The sequence below is a fragment of the Lepidochelys kempii genome, chromosome 9 (genome assembly GCF_965140285.1).
Source record: "Lepidochelys kempii isolate rLepKem1 chromosome 9, rLepKem1.hap1, whole genome shotgun sequence".
Taxonomy (NCBI): Eukaryota; Metazoa; Chordata; order Testudines; family Cheloniidae; genus Lepidochelys; species Lepidochelys kempii.
Window position 1 is genome coordinate 84,996,925 of NC_136388.1, and position 20,162 is coordinate 85,017,086.

At 40.4% G+C, this 20,162-nt stretch overlaps 2 protein-coding genes across 3 annotated transcripts in view; one reads left to right on the forward strand and one right to left on the reverse strand.

Moving 5' to 3' along the window:
- The window catches only part of IRS4 (insulin receptor substrate 4), a 40,449-nt gene extending 31,544 nt beyond the window's left edge, over positions 1–8,905 (forward strand). For both annotated transcript variants that reach the window (XR_012160973.2, XM_073361231.2), the window contains one exon: positions 761–8,905. Coding sequence is in view for 1 of the 2 variants with exons in the window: in XM_073361231.2 (XP_073217332.1) it covers positions 761–765 (5 nt within the window). In the remaining variant the exon portion in view is untranslated. The remainder of the gene's footprint in view (positions 1–760) is intronic.
- Positions 8,906–9,991: 1,086 nt separating this feature from the next.
- Positions 9,992–20,162, reverse strand: part of COL4A5 (collagen type IV alpha 5 chain) — a 138,634-nt gene continuing 128,463 nt past the window's right edge. Inside the window, exons 47-51 of the mRNA XM_073361228.2 lie at positions 19,267–19,479; positions 18,696–18,873; positions 14,388–14,502; positions 13,900–14,072; positions 9,992–11,570 (exon numbers count right to left, since the gene is read on the reverse strand). Coding sequence (XP_073217329.2) covers positions 11,489–11,570; positions 13,900–14,072; positions 14,388–14,502; positions 18,696–18,873; positions 19,267–19,479 — 761 coding nt within the window. The 3' untranslated portion in view covers positions 9,992–11,488. The remainder of the gene's footprint in view (positions 11,571–13,899; positions 14,073–14,387; positions 14,503–18,695; positions 18,874–19,266; positions 19,480–20,162) is intronic.

A 20,162-nucleotide genomic window follows, 5' to 3' on the forward strand; every position in this document is an offset into this window, starting at 1 on the left:
GAGTGGGGTGGGAGGAGGTATTGTTTCATGCTTTGTGTGTATATAAAAAGATCTTCTACACTTTCCACAGTATGCATCCGATGAAGTGAGCTGTAGCTCACGAAAGCTTATGCTCAAATAAATTGGTTAGTTTCTAAGGTGCCACAAGTACTCCTTTTCTTTTTAATGACCAAATGAATTTTTCTGAAAGCTCAGGGTTAAGATTGGCACCGGTCATAGGCCTCTCCTTTCTCATGTGAAACTGCTGTAAAAACATTTAATTTTGACTCCAGTCATGCACAATTTTAATTATAGCTGGGTGAACAGAATCACTAATATTCACCTTTTTCATTGTGTGTTTGTAATAAATGGCCGCTATGTATATAACCTATCCTTGTCATATCACAGGTATCTCTTTAAAGCAGTCTAATTTGGTAGTGAGTTACATAAGTAATTATGAGCTTTATTGATCATATCTGCATAATATGGCTAGTTACCCACAATAGACTAGACTCTTGGAGTCCTGTCCAGAAGGCAATGAGAGGAGTGTACACTTGAGATGGATTCTCTAAGTGAGGCATTCTCTTCTTTGATTTTCCCATAGTCCTTCTGAGGAATCTAGCAGGAATCTGTTTAATTAACCCCCTTTTAAGAACTTGTCACCTTTGTCCTACTTTCAATATGTCATTTGTTTTGATGGGTAAACCCCATATCCTCTTTTCAACAGAAAATAGTTTTTCTGTAGTGTCACTCACTGTTTTTTTTTTTTTGTTTCTTCCAGACTGACTGCATTGCCATGGAAACCATTGTTAGAAGAGGCGGCTTTTCTACTGGTATCTCCAGAAACTGTGTGGTGCTTTTGGAAGCAGAGCTCAACTCCAGCCAGCTACTTTCACTTCCACCAGCACAGACGTACACACATCATTGTCATGATTTTTGCTTAGACATCCGCTGTCTATAGTTGAGTTAATTTGAATTAAGATTTTTCATAGCTGTGTTTTGGTGATGGAATTTGTTTTTCCGCAGCACATTTGTTTGAGAGGCATTGGGAATGCTGCAGAGGGGATTCCTACAACTTCCTTTTTACTTCTCTCTGCCTCTCCCCCTAATTTGTTTTTATTTATATTGAGAAGTCAAAGCTGGTGGCTGATGGTCTATTTAATATGGGTTTTGTTTCTCTGGTACGTTAGCTTAAACATGTATTGCTTAGAAATATTTTGGCAGGTCAGAAATTTTTTTTTGGAGAGGGCTGAGAGAGAACCATGTAACTGAACCTAAATCTGTGATGGACATACCTCTTTGATATTTTGCTTTATAGTATAGGAGGTGGTTTTTGATCACAGAGCTTAGTATTTTTAATTGTATGTCAGAGCTTAAACTGAAGTTTGTTGCTCAGAATTCTGATATGTATAAGGTAAGATTAAAGGGCTGGTTGTCTTGTTGATTACATGTAAATTATCCCGGTCCATTTGTTTATAAACATGTATAAAATATAAATTGAGGTTTCCATTCATGCACTCAAATGGGAAAGTGCAGGGTCTTTTACAACTTTGACTTCTGCTTTACAATATTGATGTGTGCTGTAGCTTTTTAGAGAGAAACCACCCTACCTGATCTTACTTTCATCCAGAGCCCTCTTTTAATTTGGGACCATTTTTTTTTTTTTTGCATAATGAGAAAGTAAATAATTGGGTTATCACTTAATGCATTCTGCCTAAAGAAAAATTGCAAACCACGATTATTTCAAATTAAAAATAAATTGTAGAAAATTAGAGCTAGGCGCATCACTCTTACTGATTTTGGTTCAAATCAGTTTAGGCTTTTAACACTGCTATGACCTTTAAAAGCATGACACTAGTTGTTGGAACATACAATGTATAATAATAAAAGGCACTGACTTGATGAGGGGTTTAAAAGTGGTACACAAATCCTCATGCTGTACTGCACCACACAGCTGGTAATCCTCTACATTGTATATTGTACAAGTGTTTTGTAGGGCTGCCTCACATGACATACAACCTTTAAAATACTAGTACAGTTTGTATAACAAATTAGATGCTGTCAGTTTTGATGTTGAGTGATGTGTACCTAAATCTATTTTTGAGTAGTCTTAAAATGTACATGTCACAAAATTATAAAGACCTTTTTGCAAACTTAATATAAGTTTACAAACTAACAGGAAAGAAATACTTGCTGCAGAGTTTAAAAGCACAGCTGTGTTCTTGAATCTGGAAGAGAAGTTAGTCAGTACAGTTACTAGTTGCTGCTAAACATACTTTGATAATTCATTTAAAAATATTACCACTTCTATAGACCATGACACTGTCTTGCCATACAGTTTTTGTTTGGGCGTAGTAAATTAATAAGGCAATATGTAGACAGCCATTTTAAAGCTTTTTTTTTCTTCCAAACAAATTGAAATTTGGATGATAGTTCAGAACATCTATTGGGAAAAGAAAAGGTTGTGTTGAAAAAATTGAACATGTTACATACCTTATTTATATATTAGGTCCTGAGGCTGCCATTGTACAATATACAGCACTGATTTAATAAATGCTGAATAAATAACTAAATGGGTAACCTCAAATATAATGGTACAAATACTAACAGGTACAGCATAATAAATATGCAATCTTTTTGAATCTTAGTTTACAGCCACTAATTTATTCAGTATTGTGCTGGAAGAACACTTTCAGAATATGTAAAACATATCACTACGTCTACTACCTTCCAGCTACCCGTTTATGCTGCTGTATAGTACAAAAATACCAATGATGGAACAATGTTTGTCCTGTAAATTTAATTCGATATTGGACAGTTATTGTCTGTACAAACTAAAACGTCTATGGTTGAAACTGTTCATTATATTTGCTATTTCTGCTTCAGCCCTGTTTAAAAGTTGAGCTGATTAATCTGGCTTTGTCTTCCATTGTAAATATTGTTACATTGTTTTCTTTGTAAAACATATCGCACTTGCGGTTTTGGGAGACTGGCTTGAAGCTCTGTATAGTGTTTATATTTATCTGACTTGGCTTTCCATAGAGCTACTCGCAGTAAATGTGTTCGTGTAGCTCCTGCTGCCTGGGTCTCTTCTTTTTGTACAAACCTGTTTTATTGGCTGAAGTGTAATTTCTCTTCCCCCTGCCCACCAGTATCTTTTTCTTTTAAGGGGTGTGCTCATCTGGTCATCACAGGGCTATTTATACATTGTTGAAGAGTGGATTCAACCAGTTTTACAGGAGAACATATCTCAGACCAACAATCTTCTTTAACTCTGGAAAAATGACTTAAATGTGAATGGTTACACTAGAACTTGATATTGTAGACTTCTTTGCTCATTGATAGACATGTCTGTTAGTAATGGGGACATATTCATGTCCCCCAGAGGGCTGTACTGGGACCAGTGCTATTCAACACATTCATAAATGATCTGGAAAATGGGGTAAACAGTGAGGTGGCAAAATTCTTAAATGATACAAAATTACTTAAAATAATTTTAATAATAATCTGTTAAGAGTTACAAAGGCTCTCCTAAAACTGGGTAACTTAATTTCCTCTGCCATTTTGTTGCCCAGTGTTGATAAATGTAAAGTAATGCACGTTGGAAAACATAATCCCAACTATACATACAAAATTATGGGGTCTAAATTAGCTGTTGCTACTCTGAGAGATCTTGGAGTCATTATGGATAGTTCTATGAAAACATTTGGTCAGTGTGCAGTATCAGTCAGAAAAGCTAACAATGTTAGGAACCTTTAGGAAAGGGATAGATAAGACAGAAAATATCAATGCCTCTATAAAGCCATGGTATGCCCACATTTTGAATACTGCATGCACATCTGATCATCCCATCTCAAAAAGATATATTGGAAAAGGGAGAGAGACAGGCAACAAAAATTATTTAGGGATATGAAACAGCTACCATGTGAGGTGAGATCAGAAGGACAGGGACTTTTCAGCTTAGAAAAGAGATGATTAAAGTGGGAATATGATAGAGGTTTATCAAATCTTTATTGGTGTGGAGAAAATGAATAAGGAAGTGCTCTTTCACATAACACAAGAAGTAGGGCTCATACAATGAAATTAATAGGGAGCAAGTTTAAAAATAAAAGGAAGTACTTCATATTAGACAGTCAACCTGTGGAATTCTTTGCCAGGGGATGTTGTGAAGGCCAAAACTGAGACAGGGTTCAAAAAAAGAACTAGATAAGTTCATGGAGGATAGGTCCATCGCTCACTCTTAGCCAGGAGGGGCAGGTATGTAACCCCATGCTCTGAGTATCCCTAGCCTCTGTTTGCAAGGAGTTCGGAGTGAAGGATGGGGGATTGATTGCCTGTTCTGTTCATGTGCTCCGAAGCACCTGACACTGGCTACTGTCAGAAGACAGGTTACTGGGCTAGGTGGATCTTGGTCTAACCCAGCATGGTCATTCTTATGATCAGTACTAGAACATGTAGTATTCTCTACAACAGTGGTTCTCATCATATTAAATATTGTAGGCCGCATATGTGGCCCGCAGTGGAGCTCAGACCCCCCAACCATGGACCCTGCTCTGTGGGCAGCTGCCCCTACCCAAGGACCCCTGCTACTAATGGGGGGCTGGCTGCCTGCCTGTTCCCCTGCAGTGGTGGGCAGCTGCCCCAGACACCGGAGCTTGCAGGGCCAGGCAGCTGCCACAGACTGGGCCAGGTGCCCTGGAGCTCACGGGGCAGGCCAGCTGCTTGCCCTGGTTCTCAGTCACATGGCTGCCCCAGACTCTGGAGCTTGCAGGGCCAGGCTGGTGCCCTGGATAGCCACAGCTGGTGGGGAGCCCTGACCCTGCAGGGCAGGCCAGGAGCCTGACACCCCACACTAGGCAGTGGGGCAGTGTGGACCCCTCCCCCAGGGATCACCCACAGCCTTTAGCACACAGCTGAGCTGGGCCACAGCTGTGTGCTAATTGGGTTGTGGGTTGACAACTGCTCCTCTGCACCATGCGATGGAATTCTGAGAAATGTCATGGGAAGCGGGCTGGCTTTCTTCAGCGCCTGGTTGTACAAAGCAAGCCCTGCTATTACTGCTGATTTTCTAGAGGTTATTTTTTACCGTGAAGACAACCTCAATGAGGACTTTTGGATACTACACCTCATTTCATACTCTCTTAAATTTCCTATCCCTGCATATATTTACTGAAGCAAGAACTTAGTTTACTAGAGCATATATATTGGTGAACTCATTAATAAGACGCTAAATTCTTTATCTTTCACCATGAATTTGACTTCTAAAAGTAACGTTTCTAAGATCAGGGTCTGTAACTGCAGAACTTTTTAAATACTCCATTCAAGTCATACTCCCTTTGTTCAAAATATTAAACTTACTTTCAGGAGTTAGTTGAATGCATTAAGTCCCTCTAACCAAGTTTTTGTAAGACAATTATCCTAACTAGGCTCCTTATTCAGGGCCTCATTTTACAGCAAGCAGCCCCTGTTGTGGAAGAAAAAGGAAACAGTACTTCTAGTATGTGGCAGAAGCAGGCATACCAAAAGTAAACAAACAGTGAAAATTATCCAAATAGCATAAAGGCTGTTGCAACAGTCCCATTCAAAGTAACTACTTAAGGTACCTTAAAGAGCTCATTGGACCTGAACTGTGTTAAATGCTTTAGTCTTTCAAGGACCAACCCTCTGGCTGGGTAAAGTAGACAAAACTATCAGCTTTGAAACAAGGGAAAGTCCTCGATCAAAACCAGAAGACAGTTAGTCACTACTTTCATATCTAGGAGTGGAAGACGAAGCTACACATTTTAAAAATAGTTACACTTTTGCAAAGGAAAAAAGTTGCCTTTTGGTTGGAAAATTCTTTTGAGCAGCTCTAGTACACATACAGCATCTCTGTTACAGAAAGAGTTAAGCGAAGAGCATACTTACAGTGTGGCAGGATAGGTCATGTACAGTTGGTAGAGAAGTAGTGAAGTACTGAACAACCTTAAAATTCCTATATTTGGCAATTCTCGGTGCTTATTTTCTGCCTGTGACTTCTCCAGGTTTGGGAAGGAAAAAGGTGGCCTTCAAATTCCAGTGAATCGTGCTTGATAGACTAGAGAAAACTTATGTCCATATTCTCTTCCCCTCTTTTTTCCATTAACAATAGATGGTGCCTTTAAACAATAGTTTCTCCTTCCCTCAACTGCAACAGACCATAAAGGAACATCTCAGAGGAGACCAGGAATTTGTAATTGTAGTCTAGGTTTCAGAGCTCAGGACATCTTCCTAGTATAGTAAGAGTGTTGGAAAGCCTCAGTTCAGTCATGGCAAACACCCCCTCAACTAGTATTTTATGTATACCTAGGTCAGATGCGTTTTTTCCTCATAATATCAAGTTAATCTAAATTCTTATCTTTAAAGGGGAGGGACAGAGAGTAGTGAATCCACAGAAGGCTCCAGTTTAACATCTGTGCCCTGCACTTCAGCTAAAAGCCGCAAGGGTTACTTTGAGGACTAATAGCATAGTTTGATTTACCTAACAGTTAATCCTTATCCCCCTGCCAATTGTAGTTGGTTTATGATGAAATCAGTCATTGTAGCAAACTAGTGATCACATCACCCATCCCTCACATTTCAAGTTTTATCTGATGTTTTGAAAGGCTTTATATTCCATTACTGCTCTTCTGAGTTGATCACTACTACCTTTCCTTAGCAACGGTGTCCTGCTTTTTGTCAATAAAACACTCCTGAAGACTAGAATATCACAATCTTTCTTGCACAATTCCTAGCTTGTGCTTGTAGCGGAGGTAGCCATAGCAGCAACAGTATTACAGCCCCAGCCACAGGGGTTGTGTAAACCCGAGGTTGCTGCTGGGAAAGATCTGTGTTACAACTATATATTGCTCAAAGTAGAAGAGTTCTAAATCTAGCAAAATGAACTTCCCTCACTGGTGCCCCACAAAAGAGACTTCTCTACAATGTGGGCAGCACACTGACTCATGCTACTAGCATGCATATTAGGAAATACCATACAATTTAAACAAACACATATAAAAGGTAATGCTCTTTTGAGATCTCAGATCTTTTGGACACATTGATCTATGAGCATTTTGACATTTGTAAGGTTAAAAGAGGAAATATTTTTTAAAGTTGTATACCTTTAAAAAAAAGAATAAAAGTGATGAAACCCTACCATTAGACTGTAGTGGCCTTTGGTGTAGGGGATGTCAGTTTTCACTGGTTACAGGTCTAGAAGTCATTAAATCCAAAGTCCATAGTCCATATACACTTCTAGTCTATCCTAAATCAAACGGTTCTGAAATATTTCACAGACATCCACTTTGAAGAATTTCAGAGAACCGTACCATCGAAGTATGATGTATAAATCAATCTCACTCCATACCCATGAAATAGCCTAAAGGTACAGACAGCCAATATACAGCTTTGGTACAAAGATTAACACAGGAATCTCATTACTAGGAAAGACAGTAAGGACAGAGGCCCATGTGCAACTTTGACACTTAAGAGTACAACAGAGTGGCAGGGGCTAGCCTCCCTCTGTTAGTGTTTTAAAGATTTACATGTTAGTATTATACAAGTTATACTTTAGCAAGTCAGCCTAGTTTGCAGCAATTCTATTATGAAGATAGACACCAATTCAATCCATTCGACAAACTGCTTGCAATTCACCTTTAAAAACAAGTAAAACAAACATTGAGCAAAGAAAGTTAATCTACATCCTCCATATTTTGATATATTTTTGTTAAAACCATTGCTGATGTAGGCACTCAACTTTTCTTAAATTATCTTTGAAAGCTTATAGTGCCCTCATGTGGTTAACACACAAATCTTATCCATGTACAATTTGTATAAAGACAGGTTTCAGAGGAACAGCCGTGTTAGTCTGTATTCGCATAAAGTATTGTATAAAGGATCATCTGTCTCCTAAACCAGTTTCCACATAATTACTACTGAAGGTAAACTAGGAATAGACCAGGCTCTATGTGAATACAGCCAACGCAACTGCTTCAGTTACAACGCTGAATTACTTGAGAAAAACAATTACATTAAATGCTCTCAAATCTGGAATCCTAACTCAGAACATTTTTAATTACAGAGGGGGTGGACTGGTAGTATTTAAATCCAAGAGTACCTTTAGGCTGCAATTTGGGTTTGAGGCCATTCTAAGGCTTGAGCACAGGTCTAGCAGCACCAAAACTATATACACGTTTTCACAAGATTTTGGCCACATCTGACCTGAAAAGTGGGTCCTTTTGGATTCTGAAGCCAACCTGGGGGAAAAAATGATAAAGGCAGTTTTGGCAGTGCGGATTTGTCTCCGAACACCCTGCAGGTCAAAGGATTGTTCCACTTGTAATATCAAAAATCTGCAGAACAGAAGGTTTTGCCAGTTGTATTTATATTACGGTACACCCAGAGGCCCCAGCCAGGATTGAGCACCTATTGTAGGTTTTGCACATACATAGGGAGCCTCTGCCCAAAGAGCTTACAAATTAAGTGCATAAGACAAAAGATGTGGAAAAAAAAATTATCCCCATTTTACAAATGAGAAATTGAGGCCCAGAGAGATTAAGGGACTTGCCTAAGGTAACACAAGGAATAGTATATGGAAGAGGTGGGAATTGAATGAAGAACTCCCAGATCTTAGCCTACTGCCGTAACTACAAGACCATCTTTCCTTTCTAGACTGTTGTTTCTTAATAGAGCAATGCTGAGAAAAGCTTGCTGGAAACCTCACCATGGATTTTATTAAGATCCAAGAGCTTTTTCTGTACTGCATGGCAGCAGCAACATGCAAAATGGAATTGGGCAGCTCATGCACAGGAGAGGCAGCCACGCAGCAGCATCCACCAGCATGCAGCTGCTCCACATCCCTCTATTTTATTTTGGTTACCTAGCAGTTCTGTGATAGTAAGGGATTTAGAGTAACAGCCGTGTTAGTCTGTATTCGCAAAAAGAAAAGGAGTACTTGTGGCACCTTAGAGACTAACCAATTTATTTGAGCATAAGCTTTCGTGAGCTACAGCTCACTTCATCGGATGCAAGTAAGGGATTTGACATACAGCGCTAGGAATCAAGGAATAGCTGTTCTATACATTGTTATAGTAGGGACTATAATTTATACTGAAAATTGCTGCTCTAGTATTCACTGAGACGTTTACATGCTCTAGAGGATGCATGAGCTCATGACACAGAATATAGCAATGCTAGCAGGATCCTAGGAAGAGCATGCACAGTCCAACAGCCACAGGAAATGTCATTGTGGAAACCAAGGCTCCACAATGTAGGAAGGATCTGCTTTTCATCTGTCTCAAGTTCTTTTATGTGGGAACCTGCCACTCTGCCTGTGCTGGACTGGAACACAGCTGTGATCAGTACAAGCACTCAAGCTGTGTTGGTATAAATAGTCTCAAATGTATTGTGCCAGGCCCAAAAGTTCGAGGCCCATCTATTTAACCCTAGTTCTTGGGGAGGTAGACAGGAGTTGGGATTTGATGTCATCTTTAGTTAACAGTTTTCTAGTTTGGGGTTAGCAGCAGCCGGTTCAGTTTTGTTTCTTTACATGTGAGATCAACCAAATAAAATAAGTAGAAGGGAATGTTTGGTTGATTCGTTCACTCTCTACCATCATGGATTTGCAGGCAACTCACAAAAGGGTAGATATGAGCCTTGTGGCTGTAGTACAGGCCCAATACCCCAATGTTATATATGTATAAACAAATCATGAGGCGTACATAGACTTTGTTAACATTGAAAAACACACTATTATATTTTAGAGTAAACCTTTGTATAATTGCCATTTTCATATTTACACAAATGCTGTTAATCCTCCACTTATCTCATTTTATTAACCTTTGCCACCTCGCCTAGTAACTCATTTCTATGTCTCAGTTTTCAGCAGGGATATTATATATATATATATATATATATATTTTTGAGTGGCTGCAAGCCTAATGTATAGCTGGCATCAGAAATTCAGAGGCAGAACAGCCATTAGCCAGATGTCACTGATAATTAGTTAGCATTACTCAAAATAAGCTGAAATATAAAGCTTTTTATAAAGCAATACATTAATTCTCAGGCTACATTTGTCCTCATGAATGGTGAAGGTGGTTAAATACAATTAATACATCAAGGAAGGCTGATCACCTGGAAAACGCACAGTCTCACTTCCTTTGTTGGGGAGTGCTAAATGCTTACACATAAATGCAAGAAATAGTATTGACCACAGAAATCAAACAAGCACAAACAGTTGTGTATACAAATTTTGATCATTTCTTTGCAACTATTGCAAAACGTGTGACAGATACAGTAGGATTCTTATATACTGATGCAAGAAACAAGGAGCTCTGTGACCTTTCACGGCCTTTATTGAATTATACATACACAAAAACTGTTGCCTTGTATAAGTCCATCATGGATGTATATAATTCACATAAGAATGATTAGAGGATACATTTATAAATATGAAAAAGATCGGGTTTAGCCAGTTTTTGCTTTATTTCAGTTTTTTCAGAGTGTACAGCTATTCTGGATAATATACATGACACCACTTCGGAGCAAAGAAAGTTTTTGGAAGCATAACCTTAAATGCTTTGGCAATTTGATATTTCCAAGGGGTATTTTTTGCTGAAGCAAACTGGTTACTACTAAATCATGAATATGACTTGTTTTCATTTAAAAAAAAGACATAGGATATGGATAATCTTTTCACATATTTTCACAGAATAAAAAAATCCTTTTAAAATGGTTTGGATTTCTAAGCACAAATAACACCATTGATAGCATGGTGTAAGTATAAACATTTAAAACCCTGATCAAAATGACTAGAGAAGTATTGTACATTCCCCAAATAAACTCAGATTGGAACTTGAGGGAGGAAACAAAACTTTAAAAATCAGTAGTAGTTAGGTGTAAAAGGTATAGATTCTCTCCATTGCCCTTGATTTTATATAAAATACTGCTGTAAATTTAAACTTGTCTTTAATACACTTTTTGTGAAGAGTGATTTTAGGCTGATTTGTGCCTAATAATTGAAGGTTTGAATTAAAAAGGTGTTTACACAATATACACATTTCATTACTTACAAAGAGAATAAGCTTAACATTTCATATTAAAAACCTGGGATACAGTAGGGTTAGTAGCACCATGAAAAAGTGTTTTTCAAAACTGCAGTCTTGTTATTTTAAACATACTCAGTGCGTTGTATTTTGTTGTTTTTCTCTTGGTTGATCAAAAAAGTGCCATTTTGGTACTAGGAGCGAAATTAAAACTTCATCTTCTGATCCTCTGTGAACCTCAAGCGTCTTTTCCATTTCCAAGAGATTAATTCCTTTGTTTTAGTCCTTTTGTCAAATATGCACCAGACAGCCTTTGGTGAGGTACAGCTGAATCTGCACTTTTAAACCAGTTTGGATTTGTTTTTTGTTGTTTTTTTTCCTTTCTGCACAGTAGCACCATTGTTACAGCTGGAGGACAGTGCGCCCTAGGAATTCTCATGGTTTGACAAAAATTCTCCAAGATGTTACGTCCTCTTCATACAAACTTGACAACGACTAATACGTGTCCTCAGGTCTCCAGCTTTCAATGTCTCTGACTGAGGTTTACTGGTTGGTGGAAACACAAACACACAAGGTTAGCTTTTCTTATGCTTACAGGAGCCTGGACTTGAAAGGTGCTGAGTGCCTTTCACATCAATAGGACTTAAGGATGTGGTTAAGTGCCTTCCTGAAAGGGAACTGCATGTGCTTAGCACCTTCTTGATCAAGCACTTATTTCATTACTCTCCCTAAAATCCCTCGTGAGTTGTTTGTTTTAGACCAGTATTTCAATAGGTAGAAGGTGTTGTGCCAGCAAACTACATCAGCCCAACATGCCAGACAGTTGGGGGCAGTCCACAAACACCGATTTGAGTGAAGGGTGTCTTTTAGAAATGGTATTTGTTGGGCAATTACAAAATACAACATGATCTATCCCCTCTCGCCCCCCCCCCCAAAAAAAAACATGGAAGAATTTACATCTGTAAACTTCTGACTTCTCATTTGAATGGAATTATTTCATAATAAAATGTCACTGTTCAATGAGATGAAAATGTAAAGATGACAGATTTAACAAATTATTTCCTTCCGTTGTGTAAGGGTATGTACATGAGTGATTATATAAAAAAAGTCCAACTAGGTCATAAAGTTTAAGGCCAGAAGAGACCACCAGATCATCTGCCTGACCTTCTGTATATCACTGGCCACCAATGGCACCCAGCACTCGGACACTAAACCGAACAACCAAAATTAGACCAAAGTTTTATAGCTCACAGGAGGCTAGACTACTATCCGCCTGTAGGCGGGACCAAGATGCACTAGTTCTGGAGAGCCCACAATGGCAGGGAAACGATAATAAAGTGAGATATATCTAGATAACCCTGGCAAGTGAACCATACCCAAGCCCTGCATAGGAAGGCAAAAAATCCCCACGGTCATTGCCAATCTGACTTGGAAAATTCCTTTCTGTCCCCATATATGGTGATTAGTTAGACCGTGAGTGTGTGAACAGGAACCTGCCAGCCAAGCACCTGAGAGAGAGAATGCTCGGTGCCACCTCAGAGGTCTGACTCTCTCAATCCAATGTCATCTCCAGCTGTGGCCAGCCCTGATGCTTCAGAGAAAGGAGATTTAAAAAATAAAACAAAGCAAAACACCACGCGCTGGAGTGGTGGAAAGAATCTCTTCCTGACCCCTGCAGATGGCCGGCTGAAACCCTGAAGCATGAGCTTATATTCCTGAAAGAAACTGGAAGTGAACCCCTAGCTGTTGAGCCTTGCCCCTGCCATCACATGCAAGACTGTCATTACTTGGTCACATATGAGTAGTCCACTTCTTTTAAGTGAACGGTATAAACACATTTTTGAAAAGGAGAAATAAACAGAAAGCTAAGTTTGGGCAAGACTGAAAATAGTGAATGATGATAAGGAAGAAGAGGAGATTAAAAGATGCATGAGGGTTATTACTGGTCAGGACAACATGTTAATTACCACTGATCAGCCAAACTGCAAACCAATGGCATGACGACTGCCTAATACAAAAATAAATGGTATTACTTCGGTGTTATAATTGGAAGTAACTTGATTTCCATGTTGTAGATACCCACTAACGTTGTATAACACATTTTGTGGATAAAGCTCATTGTGCAACATTTGTGAAGTTGACAGCTGTCATTTTTCCAATATAAGCTGCAGTCAGAACTTGTTAATTTTCATTTGAGAGACAAGTCACCATTCGGTTATAAAATTTGTTTCTATGAAAACAAGTTATTTTTCCATAGAACAATGGTACCACTCTAAATTTGTGAAGGAAGTGATAAGAGTACAAGCCTGAAGAGTTTGCAAAATCCTAAGGTGAAATCATGGCCCCAGAGAAGTCGATGGCAAAACTTCCACTGACGTCAGTGGGGCCAGGATTTCATGCCTGTACTCCTGCAAACAACATTTGAGATATCTGAGTCTGTCTAAATGTCAAGAAAAAACACAAAAATGATCATTCAGTGTCAGACTGTGACATCGTTACTCACATTGAATAAATACATCACGCTTTGATATAGTCTCACTCATTACAATGGGACTACTTTTGGAATAAGCTACTGGTCAATGTAAGTAAGGGTGGGGAGAAAGTAGCTCTGAGTCCTTGCAAAACAGCAAGCAGAATGCACCCAGCAAGTTCGGACAAGATGTAAAAGATTTTCCCAAGTAAACAAATTCCTGGAAAACTGGTCTTAGAAAGCATGACACACACATTTAGATGAGGGAAAAGGCAAAAATTTCCAGTTTTACAAGGATTAATTCGTCAAATAAGGATCTAAATCACCATTTGTCCTTAAAAATAAATGCAATTTCCAATGCATTCAGTACACAATAAGTGATGTGCAAGAAATAAGCTCTCTTACCTAAACATTTCTGATATCTCTACAGTTGCCAGCCAGAAACTGTATGAATTGGCGTAGTAATTACAAGTACCACGACCATGACACTCAATAAAAGGAGCTGAGCGGAATTCTTCCAAACAGGAACCTGGGGATGCCAAGGCCTGTCCAGAGCCCTCTGCACCAGCACTTGTGTGCTAGAAAAGAAACAACTTGTAAGTTAAATTGGGATCCATAAGCACCAGAAGAAGTCACCCTGTTTCAAAAAATCAAGTTAATTCTTTTTTCCTGTTTGTTAAGACAATGCTGTAGATAACATTTACCTAGGATTACTGATTACAGTGGCATCTGAATTTTGGGAAATAACTGATCTCTGTTACCATAGTTGGCAGCAATAGGTAAATATCATTTTAATGGTACAAAATGTTTTTTGTAACAGAAAATCCCGAAGTAGCTAGTACAAGCCACAAACAGTTAACAGTAAATTTGGGGGGAGAGGAGGAGGCCCTTACCATCATGAAAGAATAACCAATCCAAAGAGAGTCCCAGCCTTGCGGACATGACGGAATTTGAATGGTCTGACTATGGACAGCTATAACCATGGCAGGAGCTTCACATACTGCACATCTGAACATGAGGAGAGGTATAAAAGAAACATCACGCCATTACAATAACATATTAAGTAAGCCAAATACTAATTTTATTTCAGGAGAATTTAGAGAAATGACAGGAAAAACTGGGAAAAAATAATGTAAGAAAGGCTGCTGTAACAATTTAGATCTACTGCACCCCTCAAACAGTTTTATATGTATGCAGAATTTCCCACAGCATCAGTGAAACAAATAGGAATATAGATCAGAATTTTTTTTGTATCTAATTGCATTGAGTACCTATAAAAAACTAACTTTTAGTGAGCCCAATCACTAAAATTGGGAGAGCTCTGTTTAAAAATACATAGTACAGTAGTATCCTTAAAAGGTGCCAGACTGACAGTACTGAAAGCTAACATCCTTTGGTTTTCCACATAATAGGTAAAATACATAGCGGTAGAACTAGCTTGCCACACTACCTTCCTGTTGTGCACAAATCCTGATTTCAAGGGAACAGCGCCACAGGTCAGAACGTGGAGTTCAGTCTTCAGAATAATTTGAGCGTGATCCAAAGGCCATTGAAAGATTCCCAACTACTTAAATGGGCATTGGATCAGGCCCTCAATCATTAGCTTGTCATCTGAGACTGCTAACAAGTATGCCAGTCATAGTGGGTTTGTATCCAAATCATAAAAGCCACAAAGTAATAGACTCCAAATGTCAACTTATTTCATCTAGACCAGTGGTTCTCAAAGCCGGGCCGCCGTTTGTTCAGGGAAAGTCTCTGGCAGGCCGGACCGGTTTGTTTACCTGCCGCGTGCTCAGGTTCGGCCAATCGCGGTTCCCACTGGCAGCAGTTCGCCGCTCCGGGCCAATGGGGGCTGCGGGAAGGGCGGCCAGCACGTCCCTTGGCCCGTGCCACTTCCTGCAGCCCCCATTGGCCTGGAGCGATGAACCGCGGCCAGTGGGAGCCGCAATCAGCTGAACCTGCGGACGTGGCAGGTAAACAAACCGGTCTGGCCCGCCAGGGGCTTTCCCTGAACAAGCGGCGGACTGGCTTTGAGAACTACTGATCTAGACCATACAAACAACTGTTGAAAGACAGTGACACTATGGATATGGGCAAGATTTGAAACAGTGACCATAAAGACAGATGTTCTTGCACTTTCATTCTAATTAATTATTAGCTCCAGGGGTGCTGGAATAATTTGTATAGTGGGGGTGCTGTGAGCCATTGAACCAAAACTGTAAATCCTGTATATAATGGAAAGCACTTTAAGTGAGGGGGTGCTGCAGCAGCAGCCGCACCCCTAGTTCCAGCACCTATGATTAGCTGGACACTCAAGCCCAATTTTTGCTCTGTTACATGGTTTCACCTCCCATTATCCTCATGTGGAGTTGTATTTACATCAGCAGTGGCAGAAATTGGCCCAGTAATATTTTGCACAAATCTAATAGCGAAAACTCATTTTTGGAGATGTTATTGACTAGTACAGAAACTGGAGTTCACTCAGATGATTTGTCCCTATGGGTACTTTCCATCAGAGATTTCTGGTAGCAGTGTCTGTGGATCTGTGCCTCTGCCCTATAAATCCTTGTGCTTTGATTCAAGGACATACAGGGGAAGGCAGAACTGCTGCTGCTCCAGTTCCTTCTCAACTATAAAATCTGGCATGGCAAGGACTACAGTGTAGAGGGGACGGAGGGCAGGCAGTGGAGCACCCATAGGGACAAAACATCTCAAAGAACTGCAGTTACTGTACAGGTAATTAACCTCTCCTTCTTCGAGTAGTTGTCCCTGTGTGTGCTCCGCTTTAGGCGATTCCCAAGCAGTGCTCCAGCTACAGAGGTGGGTGCTGAGGAGAAGGATCTAGTACAGTTTAGAGGACAGCTGCACCAAAGGCTGCATGTGCTATGGAAGCCTGCACAATTAGCATAGTGGTGGGAAAAGGTGTGCACAGACGACCAGGCAGCATCTTTGAAAGTATCTACAGTGGGCAGTGGTGCTGGAACACTTTTAATAGTGGGGGTGCTAAAAGCAGTTTTTGCTTTTTATCTCATGCACCCCCTTACCCCTGTCTGCAACCCCCCCATCCACCAGAGCAGGGGCCGGGAACAGGGCCATGTCTCCGGGAGGGGGGAACCCAGAGAGGAGTAAGGGGGCTGAGATAGGGGCCACAGCTGGGGGTGGGCATGGAGGGAAGAAAAAAAAAATCAGACCCCAAAGAGGTGGGTCTTAAAGAACACTCTATAAGGAGCATCTTGAGCCTGTCCTCTCTCAGCTTCCTGGGTTTGCTCTTCAGCCCACATAGACCTTACACTTCGATGGAACATGAAATACACTGAGACAGTGGAAGCAGCTGGAATGTCCGTCACTGACGGGAAGGCCTGGCAGAGTTTGAAGCTTGGGGTTTTGGGTACAAGCCACGAAGGCCACAGACAAAAAGGGGCTGAGGACAGGCAGGAAGTCCCAACCATGAAAACAAAGGTGGGGGGAACCCCCTGCCCCAAAAGCACATAGCTTGCACAGAGGAAAAAAAATAAAACCACAAAGTAAAGAAAAAAAGAAAAAGAAAAGAAAAAGCAAGCAAGCTACGTAATGCTAAAGCTACTGGGCACCACAACTCTCCATCTGCAGCCACAGGTGGTTGAGAAGGAACTGGAGCAGTGGCAGGTCTGCCTCCCCTGTTTACCCCTGGATTGGAGCATGAGGATGTGTAGAGCACAGGTACTGGCATATGGACACTGCTACCAAAAATCTCAGATTGAACGCTCATAGGCGTGTGCACATACCTATAGGGACAGCTACTCAAAGAATCGCAGAATCTCTACCAGATCACCCATCAAGAAGCCTTTTTTGACCCAAGCTGGGAAGAGCTTTTTTTTCCTGGAAGTTACTCTGAGTACCTTTGAGCAACCATCCAGTCCCGACAAAATTTTAAGTCTTTGTGCCAGATAAGAGCAGCAATTTGGTATTGACTTGCGATGAAAGGTAGGGACAAGGTCCTGACCACTTATGCTCATTAAAGATTCCATGACACTTTTATAAAAGACTAGGGTTGCTAGATCCTGCATCCAGACAAACTTCCAGGTTGGTAGGTAGTTTCTGCTCACCCCTCCCTTCTAGTTTCCACCGGATAAGGCATTCTTCACTCTCTGTCCGGAACTGTGATATATTGCTGCTGTGCATTGTTTAAAAGGTTTCCCCTATGACATTACATTTCAATATATTTAAATATAGGGCCAAATTTTCAGTTGGCAAAATTCCCCCAAAAGCAATGGAGTTTTGCCAGCTGACAATTTGGCTCATAGTTTGTAAAGTTTGCTAAGTACTTTGGGATTCTTGGGTGAAAGGAAATATGCAAACATCTGTCTCTCTTCATAAGATATGATTATAAGTTCTTTATGTCACTAATTGTGTCTCCTTGTGCATGTTCATAGACTTTAGTCCTTTGTGGATGCTACATAAATCATAAGAATATGCCAAGAGGCACAATTTAAGGTTATATGCTATTCAAAGAGCAGAGTTGATAGGACTTGTAAGGTAGTGATTTTGGCCCAGAATTGTAGGCTTTGTTACTCAAGTTTCACAAACCTTGATATTAACAGAAATGTTTTCAGAAATGTAAATAGGTCCATTCAAAACAATCTCTTTTTGCCTGGATTGTCCTGCAGTGTTTGCAACTCAAATACTATAGCACTGTGATGCTGCTGAGAACCAGAAGGTGAAAATGATTTTAAAAAGGGAAACTGGTCTAGTCTACTTTCACTGTCCATGCTAAATAAAGCGCAAGAAGTGCTGTGCATAAATGAGAAGTAAAAACAGATATTTAAAAGCTTTTGGCCTATTAGTTTGTTTTTTAAAATGTTTTTAAATGATGATGTCCCCTTAAAAGCACCAAAATTCATGAGATTTTAGATCAACGAATGGAATAAAAATGAAAAATAATGAAAATGTCCACAGCATTCTCAGGTGCTGTGGAAATAAAAGTAGCAAATCAGTAGTGGTTGCCAGTCCCCTGCTCTGAGGCACTAGACTGGATTACACACAACACATTCACCGCCATTAAAATAAGAAGTTGTTCTATTATTCCTCAGAGAAAATACACACAAATGATTAATCATTTTACCATGTCTTAATATTCAGCCTGCAGGCTCAAAACCACATTTCAACAAGATGTGTTATCTTTACAGATCCCATGCAAAATCTTACAGCCTATTTTGGCTCACCGGCTAATGAATGGCTGAATGCTCTGCCCAGTCAGTGGCTCCATGCTCATTGGCATTGGCTTCGGAGTGGACAGCCAATAGGAATAATCATTTCTTGATGCAAAATTACACACATTGTTGATGTTACAGAACATGAAGGGCATGGTGCTGAAACGGCGGAGACAGCTCCCAGCAGTGCCTACAGAAGATATACACATATATGAATTATGATACAGAAAAGAATTCTCATCTTACTGTGCTTAAAGGAAATATAGACTCCTCACCCCTGTTTTTTAAACACTATCTGCATATTCTTTTCAGCCTCTCATGAATGCACAGCACGGATTGCCAAACTGCAATATGCAGGCAAAATATTGCCTGTGAATTTCAGTGTGTGACCACGCATCTTTAAGGTGCAGGCTCAAGCCCATGGAGATGACAGATCTCAGCGGTCAAGCCCCTACCCTTATGTGTATGACCTCCTGGGCTGTAGGATTCTAGGGATTACAAGGAATCAGAGAATTGTGAGAAGAAGCTGGTAATTCCTTCCCCTGTAAAAACCCACACCAATAGTGCATATGATGCATCTCACCTAAGTCCTGGCCATGGGCTCTCTCATTTCCCTGAACGTACAGAAGAGAAAATCCATCGTATATCCTTATTGTTCCTTGTGGGCACAGTGGTGTGTCTGTAGTCTGGCTGTGTCGAGTTATAAGGAATCCATGAGCAACAGAAGCTGTTCCAGGAGGACCTGGTGGGCCTTGCAAGCCATCAGGACCAGGGGGTCCCTGCGTACCTTGAAAGCCTGTTAACATAGGAGAAGCACAGCACCAACATTTTTTCGCATATCTGTTAACTACTCTAGCACATTTCATCCAAGGAACACAGCACACTTTGAACACATTCATGAAGCCCAAGCGCTCCCTATGAGTCAGGTGAATATTCTCCCTGGTTTTCAAAGGGGTTTTAAAAAGGTAAATAAGTGCAGGCCTGTAGAAATAAAGGACCTGATTTTCAGAGGTATGGAAGCAGCCACAGCTCCCAAACTCCCATTGACTTCAGCTGGCTCTAGAATTGCTCAGCATGTCTGCAAATTAACCCAGAAGAGCCCAATGTTCTAAACTGCACGTGACAACAAGCACCACTGATTGTCTAATTAGCCTGTGCAATGCTTCTTGGTACTTAATGGCTCCAATAAGGACGAAGATTGGTTCAGTGGTTAGGGTGCTAGTCTGCAATTTGGGAGACCTTTGTGCAATACCCTGCTCCAGGGTACTTTCACAGGCTTCCGGTGTGGTTTTGGGCAAGTCATTTAAGTTCCTCAGTGACTGTTCCCCAGCTGTAAAATAATGGGACTAATAGTATTGCCATATCTCACAGGTGTGTTCTGAGGATAATGCATTAGTGATGGAGAGGCGCTCAGATACTACAGGAAGTGGGGGCCATAGAGTACTGTAGTTAGCTATGTACAAGGTAGGTAAGCCATTC